The sequence below is a fragment of the Schistocerca cancellata genome, chromosome 1, assembly GCF_023864275.1.
Source record: "Schistocerca cancellata isolate TAMUIC-IGC-003103 chromosome 1, iqSchCanc2.1, whole genome shotgun sequence".
Lineage (NCBI taxonomy): Eukaryota > Metazoa > Arthropoda > Insecta > Orthoptera > Acrididae > Schistocerca > Schistocerca cancellata.
The window spans coordinates 221257660-221277536 of record NC_064626.1 but is presented as its reverse complement, the minus strand read 5'-3'; the positions used below and the strand labels follow the sequence as shown (position 1 = coordinate 221277536).

The following is a 19877-nucleotide window of genomic DNA, read 5'->3' as shown; positions in this document are numbered from 1 at the left end:
GGACGTAACGGCAAGGTGCTCAGTCATCGTCTTCTTTTGTTTTTAAACATACTTTACAAACATGTGCTTTTTGAGCATCAGCGTGCCAGGAGCTAACAAACAATTTAAGGACACTTACACGAAATATATGTATCTTTGAAAGTTCCCAATGATTCTCTTGTACTGTAACTACCAAACAATGAACATGCTGCGGAGTTCAAACCTGTGCTACTTATTCTGTGTCCAGTGTCATACAAAATGTTTGATGAGACAAGGAATTTGCAGGGAAACTGTACAAGTAAAATTGTTAGTTCTGTGATAGCAAACGACCTAAGTTCTCGTAGAGATACTGTCATTTATTTTAAAATACTGAATCCTTCTACTGCGTGCTGCAGTCCAAACAAAAACGATCTTGAGATTTGTTTTCAGGCAATGTCAGGTGCACAGAAGGATTTAGATTCTCTTTGGTGTAACAAAATATTTCACTGTTTTTGTTTAAGTTCAAATAATTGATTGTTTATCGCGCAGTGTTGTTTGTTTAATTGAATGAAGTATATGAATAAAGTAACAAAAGGCTGTACCATCATTTCTATATTGGTAATGAAGCACGGTTACCATAAGAAGCGCCAGCCACTGTCCTTAACACTGGGGTGACAGGAATAGATCTGCTTTCACAATATCGACCGAACCTTGTTTAAAAAGCTGCGCTCGTAAACCATTGGAATGGGATACAGATCGCCAACTGGCCACGTGGATTTAGATTTTCCTTTATTTCCTTAAACCGATAAAGCTGAACGGCGAGATGATCCTTCAAAAGTGAATACTGCCATTTCTCTGCCCTATCGTTCCTACATCTACATCTACATCATTACTCTGCTATTCACAGTAAAATGCTGTCTCTCTACCGTTCCACTCTAGAACGGCGCGCGGGAAAAATGAGCACCTAAATATTTCTGTTCGAGCCCTGATTTCTCTTATTTTATCGTGATGATCATTTCTCCCTGTGTAGGTGGGTGCCAACAGAAAGTTTTCGCAGTCGGAGGAGAAAACTGGTGATTGAAATCTCATGAGAAGATCCGGTCACAACGAAAATCGCCTTTGTTTTAATGACTGCAACTCCAATTCACGTATCATGTCTGTGATACTATCCCCCCTATTTCACGATAGTACGATAATACAAAACGAGCCGCCCTTCTTTGAACCTTTTCCATCACTAAAAAAACAGTAGCTGTTCTATCTACTTCAGCGACTTAATGAATGACATCGTATAAAAGTGTAGTAAATAACGTATGTTACGAGAAGAACTGGTATTCTGTACGCAGCTGTCACGATATGTGGCTTTTATTTTTGTGAAAATGTTCCATCTCGACCGAAAATACACTGGTGTGCCAAATTTATGGATGAAAGTAACTTTCGCATGATGTACCACTGTCAAATAATATAAATCGATGAAATTTGAACCGTATATAGGGAGAACTGCTAGAATAAAATACAGTACTGTTCATAAGGTAACTGAAAAATATGCACAATGAAACATACGAAAACAACACTTTTATTCAAATAAAGTTATTACATTGAAATCACCGCTCCACAAGTTCTTTAACGCCACTACGGCGACTTGCGAGTGAATGAGGATGAAATGATGATGAAAGACACACAATACCCAGTCATCTCGAGGCAGACAAAATCCCTGACCCCACCGGGAATCGATGCCGGGACCACGTGCGCGGGAAGCGAGAACGCTACCGCAAGACCACGAGCCGCGGACCTCAACAGCCTGTCCGATGATCACGGACACCAATGCATGCATTGCAAAATGTGCCACAAAGTGCCACAAAGTTGGTAAGTTCTTGCGGTTGGGCGTTCCATTCCTCCTCAAACGCTGGCTGGTCGTTGGTGCGTGTATAAGTGCTGTTATGCATCTCTCAAATGCATCACACAGGTTCTAAGCGTGATTTAAGTCGGGGGAACCGGCAGGTCAGTCCGATTATCCTCTCGTTCCGAGAGCTACTCCTCCTACACAGTTTGATTCAGTCGCACATTTTCATCCATAAAAATGAAGTCAGGGCTGAGAGCACGCTTGAAAAGACAAACAGGGGGAAGGTGTGCAATCTCACAATAACGCTGATCATTGAGTGCACCGTGTTGTAAGCAATGGAGGTCAGTACACTCACGCGACATTATGCCTCCGCAAACCGTAACACATCTGTTGTGGACTGACAAGACAGCCAGTCCACAGTGACGGGTAACCGAAATGCACGCGTACACACACGCCGGCTGGCGTGAGGTCTGAAACAGGATACGTGATGAATGCTATAAAGAAAAGTACGTAGCTGCGTTAATACTTAACTTTAATTCATCCTTGTGGTACATCGCTATTGTTAATACAAGTGAGACTCTCTCCATATATGGTTAATGGCGCCTTGCTAGGTCGTAGTCATGGACTTAGATGAAGGCTATTCTAACTGTCTCTCGGCAAATGAGAGAAAGGCTTCGTCAGTGTAGTCGCTAGCAAAGTCGTCGTACAACTGGGGACGAGTGCTAGTACGTCTCTCTAGACCTGCCGTGTGGTGGCGCTCGGTCTGCAAATACTGACAGTGGCGACACGCGGGTCCGACATGTACTAATGGACCGCGGCCGATTTAAAGCTACCACCTAGCAAGTGTGGTGTCTGGCGGTGACACCACAACATCGACCACCAAAACGAACTTGTTGGACAATGCTGGATGTACCCCGATGTGCGAGTGGTGGTAACTGTTAATACACACAAGAACATTATCGAATATGATCGTGTTTGGTAGTCCAGGCGTTTGACAGTCCAGGTGTTGTATGTGGGGAGGCATAATGATGCATGGGCTTACTGACCTCTAAATCTTTGGAAACGACCCACTCACCGTTAGTGATACAGTGTACTTCTTGCCCGTGTGCGTCTCTTCAGGGTGTATTCGGCCATGACTTCATTTTTATGGATGACAGTGAGCTATCGCATCGAACAACGCAGATGGCGGAGAGGATATTCGGTGAATGGACTGACCTGTCCGTTACCCCAATGAACAAAGTAAGAGCATATGGACTATCAGACCAATTGTGTGATTGGATTGGGGAGTTCCTAGATAACAGGACGCAGCATGTCATTCTCAATGGAGAGAAGTCTTCCGAAGTAAGAGTGATTTCAGGTGTGCCGCAGTGGAGTGTCATAGGACCGTTGCTATTCACAATATACATAAATGACCTGGTGGATGACATCGGAATTTCACTGAGGCTTTTTGCAGATGATGCTGTGGTGTATCGAGAGATTGTAACAATGGAAAATTGTACTGAAATGCAGGAGGATCTGCAGCGAATTGACGCATGGTGCGGGGAATGGCAATTGAATCTCAATGTAGACAAGTGTAATGTGCTGCGAATACACAGAAAGATAGATCCTTTATCATTTAGCTACAAAATAGCAGGTCAGCAACTGGAAGCAGTTAATACCATAAATTATCTGGGAGTACGCATTAGGAGTGATTTAAAATGGAATGATCATATAATGTTGATCGTCGGTAAAGCAGATGCCAGACTGAGATTCATTGGAAGAATCCTAAGGAAATTCAATCCGAAAACAAAGGAAGTAGGTTACAGTACGCTTGTTCGCCCACTGCTTGAATACTGCTCACCAGTGTGGGTTCCGTACCAGATAGGGTTGATAGAAGATATAGAGAAGATCCAACGGAGAGCAGCGCGCTTCGTTACAGGATCATTTAGTAATCGCGAAAGCGTTACGGAGATGATAGATAAACTCCAATGGAAGACTCTGCAGGAGAGACGCTCAGTAGCTCGGTACGGGCTTTTGTTAAAGTTTCGAGAACATACCTTCACCGAAGAGTCAAGCAGTATATTGCTCCCTCCTACGTATATCTCGCGAAGAGACCATGAGGATAAAATCAGAGAGATTAGAGCCCACACAGAGGCATACAGACAATCCTTCTTTCCACGAACAATACGAGACCGGAATAGAAGGGAGAACCGATAGAGGTACTCAAGGTACCCTCCGCCACACACCGTCAGGTGGCTTGCGGAGTATGGATGTAGATGTAGATGTAGATGTAGATGTATATCTCGTAGAGCATATGCAGGGTGCGTTGATGACACGTGTTGCAGCTCGTGTACAAGCATCCAATAGTTGTCAACCGTGCTGGTGTGGCAGTGGAACGCTCCCCCACAAGAACATGTTTCAAACCTTGTGGCCAGCATCGGAGAACGTTTCAGAGGATGCACTGTCGTCCGTCGCGATTACATACCCTGTTCAGAACTATGTCCCGTCTTCTGTAAATCTGCAGGGGACCATCATAAATCGCTGTTACCTTAGTGTAATTATTGTCATTGAATGAAAACGTCATTTATGTTGGTCTCGTTGCGTATTTCTTGTGGTTACCTTCCGTACTCTACTGTAGCAGTGGTTTTTATGTATGGTCTAAGTTTCAAAAAAATGGTTCAAATGGCTCTGAGCACTATGGGACTCAACTGCCGTGGTCATAAGCCCCCTAGAACTTAGAACTACTTAAACCTAACTAACCTAAAGACATCACACACATCCATACCCGAGGCAGGATTCGAACCTGCGACCGTATCGGTCGCGCGGTTCCAGACTGTAGCGGCCAGAACCGCTCGGCCACTCCGCCCGGCGTCTAAGTTTCATCGAGCTATGTTACTGTGAAGTGACTCACCACGCAAAGTTACTTTCATCCGTCAATTTTGCACACAGTATCTATGGTATTACATTAATAAGGATATATTTATCGTTGTGTATTAATACGCGAAATCTGACCATGCATTAAAATTCTTATACTAATTCTAGAAAATTAATCAACTGAGAAGCAACGGATGACTAGTTCACTGCAAGACTCAGATATACAAACGAAACAGACGATGGAAATTTAAGTTAGCGGTGGTCGCTTTAAGGTCGCCATTTCAGTCATCACTCGTAGGCTCAAAAGATTTTTGCGTGTCCTATTGCGCGAGGCTGCACAAATGATAGTTTTTGTCATTCTGTAAAGTGTCCCACAATAATACGGCTCGAGAAACCGTTTCCTTGCTACCCCGTACCCGGTGTCTGACAACGGCAGATGGAGACAGGTGGGAGAGGGTTGGGAAAGGGAGTTGTGGAGGAACTGATGTTAATTTGGAGGAAAAAGACGAAATAATATTGACAGTTCATGACAAACCATTCTAGGTGCGTTTAGTGCTACTCAGTATTCACTATATGTTCAGGATTTCTTCAGTTTGTTTTGTGAAGATGTTTAATTTTTAAAGGGTGGGGCGCCGGTAGACTTCTCTTGCCCCCGTTAGGTACACCTGTCTTTCTTTAGAAATGCAAGCAATTTATTTACTTTTGTGCGGAAGTTGCGTAAATTATCGAGTATCCGAAATCTGAAAACTCTGTAAAGTATGGTATTGCCAGAATCATATTACTTAAAACACCTTTGTTGTTGTAGTATCTTAGTGAGCTGAGCCTGCTATTGAAACGGAGCAACCGTTCCCACAAATACACTATCTGATAAAAGATATCTGGACACCTGTCATTGGTCATTAATATGAGGAATGTTCACTCTTCTCCTTTAAGAAGGCTTGAACTCTGCTGGGGACACTACCAGTATGAGTCTGAATATCTGTAGACGAACGGCAGTCCATTTTTCAGCAAGAACCTAAACGAGAACCGACTGTAATGTGGGGCGCTGGGGCCTAGAGCGAGGTCAACGCTCTAACTCATCCCAAAGGTGTTCCATAGGCTTCAAGTCGAGACTCCCGACAAACTAGTCCATTTTAGGAATGTTGTTGCCCAAAAAGCACTGCCTTACAGATGTCGCTTTATGACAGTGTCCATTGACATTCTGACACGAACAACCATCGTCTCCGAACCGTCATGAACTGCACAAATTCACGATGCTGTAGAATGTGTTCATATACATCCACATTTAGCGTTTTATTAAATGCAATAAGGGGACCACGCCTTAACCGCGGAAACCACCTCCACACCATAAGACAATCCCCTCTGTACTTCACTATTGGCACTGCAAATGATGGCAGGTAACGTCCTCCAGGCATTCCCCAAACCCAAACCGTTCCATCGGATTGCCACAGTTTATTGTGTGACTCATCACCCCAAATCACTCGTTTTCAGTCATCCACTGTCCAAAGGCGTCACTCTTTACATCACCTCAATCACCGCTCAGCATTAGAAATGTGTGACTTACAGGGAGCTGTTCGAGCATTGTACCCCACTCTTATTAACACTCTACACACAGCCACTGTGCCAGCTGGAACGCTGGTAGCACTTCGGGACTCAAGTGATCCTTTTCGCTGATTTCATGACGTTGTTTACAACCTCTGTCTGCAATGTTCGACTGTCCCTGCGAGTCAGTACATAAGGCCTGCCTTGTCTCCCGTTAGCTGTGGCTGTTTCCTCACGTTTCGACTTCGCAGTCACATCACCAATAGTTGACTTAGGGAGCTTTAACAGAGTTCGAATGTCCGTGATCAAATTGTTACTCAGATGATATCCAACAACTAGTCCACGTACGGAGTCTCCTGACCAATACATTCTGCTGTTACTGCCTCAAGTACCCAAGTCAAAATACCTGCCATCTGGAGTCAGGAGGGCACACGTTTTAGGTTACAACCAGGTTACAAACAGATGGTCTTCAAAAAAATTACAACAAAACAGAACCAGAATATATGTTACAGTTTCCAGAAAAGTAAAATTAACTTGTTTCATCAGAAGAATGGGAGCTGAAAAACAAGACTGATGAGCTTCTTGTGGGTGTAGAAGATATGGAAAGTGCGGAAGTGCCAAATGTTCTATCGGTGTCTCAACGCCATGTAAATCAGAGGGATAGAAAAGTATCGGTGACTATAGATTGGCATCATTGTCGAGTACAGTCAACAGAAAAAAGAAGGAGTTGCAACATATATAAAAGTTGGGAACGAAGTCAAAAATACTGAAACAAATCGTTTTTGTGCAGATCAAAACCTAGAAGCATTTACCTGTGAGATATTACTGCAGAATACTTCTCTGATAATTGCCGCTGTCTACAGGAGCCCTCTAGCAAATTTTCAGCTATTTATAGGCAGTCTAGATGATTTATTGAGCTGCCTGTCAGACAAGAAAAAACTGTACTTCATAGAGATTTTACATTGGAACTGGAATGATTATTTTGGCTTTTCAATGTACCTTCTAGAGTTAAGTTTCCAACTCGTGTATAACCGGATGGTAGGGCCCTGATTGATAACATTTTTGTAGACAGTGCTCAGACTGAAACGATTAATGCATATCCAGTTGTTAGCAAACTATCTGATCATTATACACAGTTAATGAAAATAATCAATACAGCACCTTGTTTATACAAAGCAGTGACGCTTATTAATGAAAACATGATACAGTGTTTCAAGAGTTACTTAGGAGATGTATATAATGAGGTATACGTAGGAAGAAATTGTAACGTCCAATTCTTTTTATTCCACTGTAAATTTGAGGCAATATTTAAAAATAGCTTTCCTAAAAACTATTCCAGAATATCCAAAAAAATAAAATAAATAACAATGCCGTGGATGACTGGTAAACGGGAGATAGGACAGTGAGTCAGGTTACAAGAAACCATATTAGTTAAACTAATTTACAGTGTTGTGATTGATAACTCACAAGCTGCAAATACTTACCACAATCAGTTTCCAAATGTAGCAGCAAAAATAGGGTTAAATGGTTGAGTTGAAGAAACAAGAGACTATTTTAAAAATGTCATACCAAAAGCTTTAAGTAGCAGGAAATAGCAACAAAACCCTTCACTGAAATAAATAGAATAATAAAAATTCTAAAGAAATGCTGATATGGTGTGATGGAAGTTCAAACAGAGTTCTAAAACGTTTTTCTGAGTTAATAAGTAATGTCATTAGTGATGTATGTAGTGCATCACTGGCACAGGGAATTTTTCCAGACGGACTGTTGGGGCAGTGGTACGTTAAAATGTAGTCGAAAGGAGTCAGTCAAATATAAAATTTCACCTCCGTATTAAATTAAAACACACACACCACAGCAGTTGTCATAAGGCCCTCACCTGTGTACAGCCAGTTTACCAGGGCCACAGGCACAATGCTTGCGCTAATGAAAGCTTCTGCCCAGACAGAACACTTGTCGAACCACCGATCGGTCGTTGAGCACGGTAAGATTCGCGAAAATCAGTTAACAAAAATTCTGTGGTTATAATGCTTTAGTACTAACGAATAAGGTCCGCCCCTCGTGGTCTCGCGGTAGCGTTCTCGCTTCCCGAGCACGGGGTCCCGGGTTCGATTCCCGGCGGGGTCAGGGATTTTTCCTGCCTCGGGATGACTGGGTGTTGTTGTGTCGTCTTTATCATCATCATTCATCCCCATTACGGTCGGAGGAAGGCAACGGCAGACCACTCCATTAGGACCTTGCCTAGTAAGGCGGTGCGGGTCTCCCGCATCGTTCCCCTACGCTCTGTAAAGAAGCATGGGACTTCATTATCATTACTAACAAATAAACAAAGTAACAGGAAGTTCAAAATGTATAAGAAAAATGGAGATTTCGTTACCTCCAGTTTGCAGTGTAGCTCATTAGGAGTAGATCCCCCCTTCTCACAGCGACACACAATCCTAAGGGCCCGGGTTCGATTCCCGGCTGGGTCGGAGATTTTCTCCTCTCAGGGACTGGGTGCTGTGTTGTCCTAGTCATCATTTCATCCCCATCGACGCGCAGGTCGCCCAAGTGGCGTCAAATCGAAAGACTTGCAGCCGACGAACGGTCTACCCAACGGCAGGCCCTAGCCACACAGCGACACAGGTCTCTATTCACACGAAAGCTACGTTATCCTGCCTCTGGAAGACGTCGTTACTTACTCTCTGACCAATCTAACAAAGGCGCTTCTGGTATCCAGTTTCCTGCTTTAGGTAGATCAATACTGATGCGTTGTTTTTGCTGCAGCAGGTACTTCTGCTGCTGAACGCTAACAAAATACTAGAAGAGTAGTGAAAGCTAGCGTGGTTAATATTTCTTGTTGTTAATACAGACAACACAGGCAACTGTCAGCTTGTTGATTTTTTTGTTGTCGATTCTGCCGCTAATTTGGGATGTTTCAAGCAAGTTTTTGTGTCCTGGTGGAAACTTATTTGATTTGCATGAAATGTATCGGACAACAATCAGCTGTAACTGGAATGTAGAGAATGAAAATTTGTGCCGGATTGGGACTCAAACCCGGATTTCCCGCTTATTGCGAGTTCCCTTGCCATTAGGCTATCCAAGCAGTCCTCACGGTCAGACCCAAACTTCCAAGAAGAGTCTTACCAGTATTTCCGTCTTTTAGCTTTTTTTTTACCGTTCAAGTAGTACTTTCCTTGTAGGAGCCGGCCGGTGTGGCCGTGCGGTTCTAAGCGCGTCAGTTTGGAACCGCGTGACCGCTATGGTCGCAAGTTCGAATCCTGCCTCGGGCATGGATGTGTGTGATGTCCTTAGGTTAGTTAGGATTAAGTAGCTCTAAGTTCTAGGGGACTGATGACCTTAGTAGTTAAGTCCCATAGCGCTCAGAGCCATTTGAACCATTTGAACCTTGTAGGATAGGCCTTGTGTTCTCATTTTGTTTAACATTTACTGTGTGTATTTTGTGCCTTTCTTTTCGTTACAAAGCTACTACACCGGAAAAAAGCCTTCTTCGTGAGGTACACAGAAAACTGAGCGTGCAGATGTCTGGGAGAAGTTGCATCCATTTTTACGCCACAGTGCAATGTACTCTTCCATTTTACTCCGAAGGACGCACATTTTCGCAGATTAATCCCCACAGTGCGGGCTCTCCCATAGCTGCTCCGAGGTGAGTGGGGTAATCAACGAGAAAGCAAAGTGCTGCAGACGGGCCCTCAAGTTCTTGGCAGCTTTGGAACTGGGGCGGAGCGCAAGATGCCCGCCACTCACGCGTCCCTGCCCCACGAGGCCACCAGAGTTACAGCCCCGGGAGCCGGGTTTCATATTTTACGCGCAGCACAGTCACCCTGTAGGGACGCTGGCGCTAGCGACGCATGTGAAACTTCATTGTAGATGACCACCAGCTGTTTATTTTTATGCTCAATGCTACAGGTTTCGATCAGTAGATGATTAGCAAACTGAAGCTATGTTTTTGTCCAAACATCGAAGTTATTCACTTCGAATGTTGCAGCGATCAGCTGGTTGCTCTTTGCTTCGGCTTGATAACGGTCTACTGATCGAAACCGGTAGCACTGAGTATAAAAATAAACAGCTGACTGCCATCTGCACTGAAGTTCTACAGTTACCTGACAGCCCCACCTCATCACCAATCTAGCTGATGACGCTGTTTGTCTGTTCGCAGTCTTCGCTTTCGGCCGGAGCTACGGTGTCCTCTTCCTGGCTCGCGCTCTGCAAGGCATCGGCTCTTCCTGCTCCAGTGTTTCTGGTAAGTTCCGCCTTGCAGGCTTCATTAACCTAGCAATACACTAATGTGGATGAATACAAGAGGTTTCATAGTCTAGGGGTGACAGATTACGCCATGGGCAACAACTTTCGTTAGAGACAAAACGTTCGCTGACGCTTCACGTCCTTTAGTTTTCGCCGGCTCTGGGACAGAGTGATTGCGGTTTTTCGCGGATGGTGCTGTAGTATACAGAGAAGTTGCAGCATTAGAAAATTGTAGCGAAATGCAGGAAGATCTGCAGCGGATAGGCACTTGGTGCAGGGAGTGGCAACTGACCCTTAACATAGACAAATGTAATGTATTGCGAATACATAGAAAGAAGGATCCTTTATTGTATGATTATATGATAGCGGAACAAACACTGGTAGCAGTTACTTCTGTAAAATATCTGGGAGTATGCGTGCGGAACGATTTGAAGTGGAATGATCATATAAAATTAATTGTTGGTAAGGCGGGTACCAGGTTGAGATTCATTGGGAGAGTCCTTAGAAAATGTAGTCCATCAACAGAGGAGGTGGCTTACAAAACACTCGTTCGACCTATACTTGAGTATTGCTCATCAGTGTGGGATCCGTACCTGTTCGGGTTGACGGAGGAGATAGAGAAGATCCAAAGAAGAGCGGCGCGTTTCGTCACAGGGTTGTTTGGTAAGCGTGATAGCGTTACGGAGATGTTTAGCAAACTCAAGTGGCAGACTCTGCAAGAGAGGCGCTCTGCATCGCAGTGTCCAGGTTTCGAGAGGGTGCGTTTCTGGACGAGGTATCGAATATATTGCTTACCCCTACTTATACCTCCCGAGGAGATCACGAATGTAAAATTAGAGAGATTAGAGCGCGCACGGAGGCTTTCCGGCAGTCGTTCTTTCCGCGAACCATACGCGACTGGAACAGGAAAGAGAGGTAATGACAGTGGCACGTAAAGTGCCCTCCGCCACGCACCGTTGGGTGGCTTGCGGAGTATAGATGTAGATGTAGAACTAGCGGGACCTACTAACCATGTGTGCTACATACTACCTACCCCAGGAAATTAATTCAGTGGGTGTCAACATTAAAACCCCAAGAATGAACGCCTATGAATGGCTCTACGGGGGGAAAGATTTTTTTAGATGCGAATCAGGAAATTTAATTCTGCGTTACCTACCTCACTTACACACAGAGTAATTGGAAGTATTGTAGCAACACACGAGGCTTTCACACGCTGGAGAGTGACTGCACCAGTGGTTCCCAACCTGGAGTAATTACCCCCTGGGGGGAAGGGGGGGGGGTGGTGGAAATGAATCTTCTGAGGGGTAAGGACATAAGGGCTCGAAAATGTATAGGTCACGAAACTAAACTGTTTTTGAAAGATCATTACCGTTATCACTATTCCAAATGATTGTAATATTTATTGCTGAAGTTACCAATAACTACTTTTTTTTCTTCAAATTTAGCATTAACACGTGACACAATGTGATGGTGGTATGGTTGTAAAAAGCCGTAGGCTACCACAAGTAAGCAGAAATTTCAGTAGTTTTCCTTGCAGCTTTGGTGAGTTAAGATCGTAAGCGTGTTACATGTAGGTTAGGCATGTTGCATACTACTGGGAGTTACCTCATTTCGATCGCTTTGTTTACACATGAGATCAGTGCCGTATTAGATTCCACTAGAAACCGGAAGCGGTGAACGATCTAGAAACTGAGAAAGGATATATAAAAGGCCGCATAACCCACGGAACATATTTGTTCTGTATAGTTATCCTCCTGTTTCTTAAAAATAAACGGTATTTATTGAAAAACTCAAATTGACGATCCTTAGTTCAGGTTTTATTCGAAAATTGCTGATCTATAACTTGAAGTAGAGGGATGAAGAACTAAAAGTAAAAAAGGACAGATTTGCCATGCGTGCTAGAAAACTCATTTTCCTCAAAAAAGGGTAAAATTAAAAAAAAAAACACGAAGCAAAAACATATCAATCATCACTCCAATACTTCATGGAGCTTACATAAAACATTCTTCGGTTATTCATAAACAGCTTTCGCACATATCAATAACAACAGGGAACTCTTGCCTTTGATCATGATGAAACACATTCTACTGAATACAAAAAGCAACAACAATAATATGTATATTGCTATGCCTTATGCTGTGCATGTAAATTGTACTTACATCAAAAGTATTTGCTTTGATTACTAAATGCACAGACGTTATGTAATGAACTAATGTTTAATACTCATCAAATGCAATTTATATTTAGCAAAGATATAGAATACAAGTTGCACTAACACTGAACGATGAGCGGTGCTAGCTATGTGAAAAACACACAAAAACCAAAGACAAGTTATCGACTCCCTGTTTCTCTCTCACATATTCATTTATGTTTCTTTCCCTACCAAAGCTATCAACACTAATGGCAATCCTACCATTATTACGTCATTTATGTATTTCACCAAAACGATCGAACCGTAGTTTTGGTGGAGAACAACACTAAATGGAGGCTACACCTTGTGGAACGAATGTATGAACATCACATCGTCTATCCACTTTACACATACTTTTTACCTTGTAGCATGCATCAATGACAGTCAAATTGAGACGTATACGACACTTATGTTTAAATATTTATGAAAAATATCTTCTCCGAGATGGAGGTAGTTCCTGTAATGGATCAGAAATGGCTGCATTACTCATTTTGCAACAGTAAATGAACTAATTGACAGCACAACGCAACAACATCTATGTAATCCCTCTTACCCTGCTGTAGGGCTTACACGCTATTATTATTATTATTATTATTATTATTATTATTATTATTATTATACTTTTCCCTTCAATCCTTCTGCCAGAAAAAGAAGCCAATAGCTCCAAAAGCCTTCCACATTTTATATGTGTTTATTCCTTTCGCCACTTGGTGAGTAGATTTTTCACCTATCCACATTATATTTTCAAACATTGATTATTTTCATTGATATACACACACTGTTCATAGCCGTGAACACAGCAAATGAGTTCATTATGCTGGATTTTGTATTTCCTTACCATTCTGATACTTCCCAAGCGTCTAGCACTGTATGATGTACCGGCGGACAATTAGTTCAGATCCTAGTAACAGGGCTTTCTGTAGTTGGAAAACGGATATTTTATCAATGCCATGGTTTTCAAGTGTCCATTAAGATCGTTTGGCATTGCGCTCCCAGTATTATTATTATTATTATTTCTTTCCTTTCTCAGACGTTATATCTGGTTAAAAATGGAAAGTGACGCGGACCTTGGTCAAGCGTGACTTCCTTTTAACTGTACGGTATATGTTACATTGCGTTTAGGAACTTTCGGGTAACTGAACATGTATCAATAATTACAGAATTCTATAGTTGTATATATACGTTTGGATGTAGCTGTATTGCGTTGATGTACTGGTTGATATTGTGTGGTATGACTCCTGTAGTTGATAGTATAATTGGTACAATGTCAACTTTATCCTGATGCCACATGTCCTTGACTTATTATTATTATTATTATTATTATTATTATTATTATTATTATTAGCGGGTCCGCAGCTCGTGGTCGTGCGGTAGCGTTCTCGCTTCCCACGCCCGGGTTCCCGGGTTCGATTCCCGGCGGGGTCAGGGATTTTCTCTGCCTCGTGATGACTGGGTGTTGTGTGATGTCCTTAGGTTAGTTTGGTTTAAGTAGTTCTAAGTTCTAGGGGACTGATGACCATAGATGTTAAGTCCCATAGTGCTCAGAGCCATTTGAACCATATTAGCGGCAGCAGTCAGTCAATGCACTGGCAGTGTGAAGCCTTTCAGTTTCTGCCATTCAGAATTAAGGAGTCAAGCAATCAAGTGATTCATAAACAGTAAGCACAGTGCACACATTTTGTGAATGGTTTTCGGAGACACTCTTTGACAAATCGCCATTTAATTCAATAACCGAGTTTCTGGCGAACGTGGGATGAAAACTACAATCAAACAGGCATAGCAGGGAACATTTCAGTCAAAATAAAATCGATTTTTTGACATTTTCAAAGAGGAGTACCCCTTAAAGTATTAACAGCATCCTAACATGGGGCTAATGGAAATATGACTGTTGTACTCTACGTTACTGTTACTCACCGGCTCTCTCGGAAGATTACTACTAATATCATCTACTTTCTGAGCTCCACTGCTTCCCATGCATGCGTGGTACGGCCTCCGCCGTACGCACTCCTTATCGGCTCCCAGACGCCCCTGTTGGCAACGCGCGCAACAAGTGCCAGCGCCGACAGCTTTCTACGGGCAGCGGTTACAGACCTCCAAACCGTTCTGCTGCCCCAATCCGACGCCTGGTTGGAAAGCCCGGGGGAAACGTTGGTTGCCAATTCTTTGAGGATCGGCTTCTCATCCACACCAAACGAAGGCTTGGGACCATGGCATTCGGCCAAGTGGAATCACAGTTGACCCTAATAAATTACTACGTTGCTACCGTTTTTTTATTGTCATAACTAAAATTCAACCGGCCGATATTATGAGGAAAGAAGTGGCTTTCGTATTCGTCGCATTTGCAGCATTTATTTTACTGGAAACAGCTGATCGTCATAAAAAGAAGAGACGACGCTTGCGGATGACTTCCTATTGAAAAACAGAGAGCAATGTGGTGGGTCAGAATTAAAGTCTGCCTTAAAGCTGAATTGGAATATGGGCTATTTCATATTTCTTCCCTGATGAAAGGTACAGATTTCGAATTGTTACTGAACTGTGTAGGCCTAGAATTTCCAAAGCTAACATCTCTTTTAGGAGAACTGTACCTGCAGCAGAAAGTTAATAATCATTACCAGGTTTGTTTGTTTCTCTTTGTCGCTCGCGGCGAAAAGATGTCAATAAAGTCATCGTTTCCTTTTTTACATCGTGCGTATCACTTTCTAATAGCTGAGTTATTTCCCTCCTAGCCTTTAGTGTTTTCAGTTTGTTTTGATAATCGCAGTTCGTAGGGGCTCATAACTCCCGTTTTATAATCGAGTATTTTTAAACATCATAAATACACATCCTTAGCAAGAGCAAGCATTGCCTGCAGGTGAAACAGCTACTGTTGAATTCAGGTTTTTCACTACAGGCACAAGTCACACCCACAGTCAGTATGTTTTATTCATTATTTTCATTCTTTAATTTTTTGAGATAGAAATTTATGAGAATGTAAGTTTGGATTGGAGCATTGTAAGCTAGTGAAACATGGACTGTGGGAAAACCGGAGCAGAGAAGAATCGAATCATTTGAGGAGTGTTGCTGCAGCAAATGTTGGAAATCAAGGGGACCGATAAGGTAACGAACGAGGAAGTTCTGCGCAGATTCGGAGATGGAAACAATATATGGAAAACACAGATAAGAAAAAGGGGCTGGATGATAGGACATCTGGCAGCCGAGGTGGCCGAGCGGTTCTAGGCGCTACATTCTGGAACCGCGCGACCGCTACCGTCGCAGGTTCGAATCCTGCCTCGGGCATGGTTGTGTGTTATGTCCTTAAGTTAGTTCGGTTTAATTATTTCTAAGTTCTACGGGACTGATGACCTCAGAAGTTAAGTCCCATAGTGCACAGAGCCATTTGAATCATTTGACAGGACATCTTTTAAGACATCAGGGAATAGCTTCCATTATACTGGAGGGAGATGTAGAGGGTAAATAATAATAATAAAACTGTACATTGCTTTCTGATGATGCTCTTGTTAAATTAAAGAACGAAAGCATCAATACAGACACTAACTGCTTCTTGTGGCTGTCCTGAATATACTTAAATACACACCCGTTCTAGAGACACAGCATAAAACATGTACGTTTGAAATGTGATTGAAATTATTTAACTGACAGTAGTCTGAAACACAGCAGTCGGGATGGGAATGGCATGTGAACGTGTATTTTATCTCGTGGCGAGAACGTAAGTTTAATTTAGCTGTGAGAATTTAAAAAGTCAATAACTATAAACCAAACCAAAACTACATGAATTTACGCAAAACAAAAACTTAATTTTATGCAATTCTATTGATTTGTAATTGGCCCTAGTAATAAAACAAAACTTGTTCAATTTGAAAATAATTGTCCCTGTGCTTAATGAATGCTATCTCTAAAACAATAAAATTTCTTACTTTTATCTGCGCAATGGTAATGCTCTACGCACTGCTCTTTGTTAGCACTTTAAATTGTATAGCTACCAAACAGCTAACGTGCAATACTGTTGCTTAGCACACATTTTAATTAAATCGAATATGACTGAGACAATAACTTCTTGAGAAAAATAGTTAATCAAAAATGACATGGATCTCGGAACTAGTACTGACTTGGGGTAAGTCACAATATGGTACATAAAACTTGTATTTTGATCTAAAAATTAATAATGGTCACAATGAACACAGTCAATAACCTAATTATACATTAGCAATTAGCTTTACAAAATCATTGGATGTGAGAGCTGTACATTGTCTCAATCATCACTTATGTTTACGCGCATTGCATTAGTAACAAAACAACTTTTTTTTACTTCAGTTATTCCTAACCTCTGTCGAGATTCCTTTTACAGTTAGCAAACATCATAGTATCTTGCAAATAAAAATAATCATTACTGCCCGTAGCGAGTCAGTATACAGGGTGGTCCATTGACAGTGACCGGGCCAAATATCTCAACAAATAAGCATCAAAAGAAAAAAATTACAAAGAACGAAACTCGTCTACCTTGAAGGGGGAAACCAGATGGCGCTATGGTTGGCCCGCTAGATGGCGCTGCCATAGGTCAAACGGATATCAACTGCGTTCTTTTAAATAGGAACCCCCATCTTTTATTACATATTCGTGTAGTTCGTAAAGAAAAAGGAATGTTTTAGTTGGACCACTTTTTTCGCTTTGTGACAGATGGCGCTGTAATAGTCACAAATGTATAAGTACATGGTATCACGAAACATTCCGCCAGTGCAGACGGTATTTGCTTCGTGATATATTACCCGTGTTAAAATGGACCGTTTACCAATTGCGGAAAAGGTCGATATCGTGTTGATGTATGGCTATTGTGATCAAAATGCCCAACGGGCGTGTGTTATGTAAGCTGCTCGGTATCCTGGACGACATCATCCAAGTGTCCGGACCGTTCGCTGGATAGTTGCGTTATTTAAGGAAACAGGAAGTGTTCAGCCACATGTGAAATGTCAACCACGACGTGCAACAAATGATGATGCCCAAGTAGGTGTTTTAGCTGCTGTCGCGGCTAATCCACACTTCAGTAGCAGACAAATTGCGCGAGAATCGGGAATCTCAAAAACGTCGGTGTTGAGAATCCTACATATCAACATCGATTGCACCCGTACCATATTTCTATGCGCCAGGAATTGCATGGCGACGACTTTGAACGTCATGTTGAATTCTGCCACTGCGCACAAGAGAAATTACGGGGCGATGACAGATTTTTTGCACGCGTCCTATTTAGCGACGAAGCGTCATTTACCAACAGCGGTAACGTAAACCGTCAAGATATGCACTATTGAGCAACGGAAAATGCACGATGGCTGCGACAAGTGGAACATCAGCGACCTTGGCGGGTTAATGTATGGTGCGGCATTATGGGAGGAAGGATAATTGGCCCCCATTTTATCGACGGCAATCTAAATGGGGCAATGTATGCTGATTTCCTATGTAATGTTCTACCGATGTTACTACAAGATGTTTCACTGCATGACAGAATGGCGATGTACTTCCAACATGATGGATGTCCGGCACATAGCTCGCGTGCGGTTGAAACGGTAATGAATAGCATACTTCATGACAGGTGGATTGGTCGTCGAAGCACCATACCATGGCCCGCACGATCACCGGATCTGACGTCCCCGGATTTCTTTCTGTGTGGAAAGTTGAAGGATATTTGCTATCGTGATCCACCGACTACGCCTGACAACATGCGTCAGCGCATTGTCAATGCATGTGTGAACATTACGCAAGGCGAACTACTGGCTGTTGAGAGGAATGTCGTTACACATCATTGCCATATGCATTGAGGTTGAAGAACATCATTTTGAGAATTTTTTTGCTTTAATGTGGTATTTACAGGTGGTAATCACGCTGTAACAGCATGCGTTCTCAGAAATGATAAGTTCACAAAGGTATGTGTATCACATTGGAACAATCGAAATTAAATGTTCGAACGTACCTACGTTCTGGATTTTAATTTAAAAAACCTACCTGTTACCAACTATTCGTCTAAAATTGTGAGCCATATGTTTGTGACTATTACAGCGCCATCTGTCACAAAGCAAAAAAAGTGGTCCAACTAAAACATTCATATTTCTTTACGTATTACAAGAATATGTAATAAAAATGGGGGTTCCTATTTTTAAAAAACGCAGTTGATATCCGTTTCATCTATGGCAGCAGCCGGCCGGTGTGGCCGAGCGGTTCTAGGCTCTTCAGTCTGGAACAGCACGACTGCTACGATCGCAGGTTCCAATACTGCCTCTGGCATGGCTGTTTGTGATGTCCTTAGGTTAGTTAGGTTTAAGTAGTTCTATGTTCTAGGGGACTGATGACCTCAGATGTTAAGTCCCATAGTGCTCAGAGCCATTTGAACCATTTGAACCATCTATGGCAGCGCCATCTAGCGGGTCAACCATAGGGCCATCTGGTTTTCCCCTTCAAGCTAGACAAGTTTCGTTCTTTGTAGTTTGACGCTTATTTCGTGAGATATTTGGCCCGGTCACGATCAATGGACCACCCTGTATATCCGGCACAAAAAAGATATAACACGTCTTTGCACTTGAGAATCTTCCATATATCTCCGATCCAAAGTTGGTCTAACACATTACTCGTAACACTTTGAATCAGCGATCGCTGTTGAGCAGAGGCGCTACTAGACAATCGATACTACATTTGACCATCTCTGGTTCAATATCATATTTTCTTACAAAACTTTAATTCCATAATGAAATTTTTCACTCTGCAGCGGAGTGTGCGCTGATATGACACTTCCTGGCAGATTAAAACTGTGTGCCCGACCGAGACTCGAACTCGGGACCTTTGCCTTTCGCGGGCAAGTGCTCTACCAACTGAGCTACCGAAGCACGACTAACGTCCGGTACTCACAGCTTTACTTCTGCCAGTATCTCGTCTCCTACCTTCCAAACTTTACAGAAGCTCTCCTGCGAACCTTGCAGAACCAGCACTCCTGAAAGAAAGGATATTGCGGAGACATGGCTTAGCCACAGCCTGGGGGATGTTTCCAGAATGAAATTTTTCACTCTGCAGCGGAGTGTGCGCTGATATGAAACTTCCTGGCAGATTAAAACTGTGTGCCCGACCGAGACTCGAACCCGGGACCTTTGCCTTTCGCGGGCTGTGAGTACCGGACGTGAGTCGTGCTTCGGTAGCTCAGATGGTAGAGCACTTGCCCGCGAAAGGCAAAGGTCCCGAGTTCGAGTCTCGGTCGGGCACACAGTTTTAATC

The 19877-nt window shown here is 42.7% G+C and overlaps 1 protein-coding gene across 1 annotated transcript in view; it reads left to right on the top strand.

Moving 5' to 3' along the window:
• LOC126169519 (synaptic vesicular amine transporter) overlaps positions 1 to 19877 on the top strand; it is an 848981-nt gene that overhangs the window by 742101 nt on the left and 87003 nt on the right. Inside the window, exon 6 of the mRNA XM_049920648.1 lies at positions 10353 to 10436. Within this exon, the coding sequence (XP_049776605.1) occupies positions 10353 to 10436 (84 nt within the window). The remainder of the gene's footprint in view (positions 1 to 10352; positions 10437 to 19877) is intronic.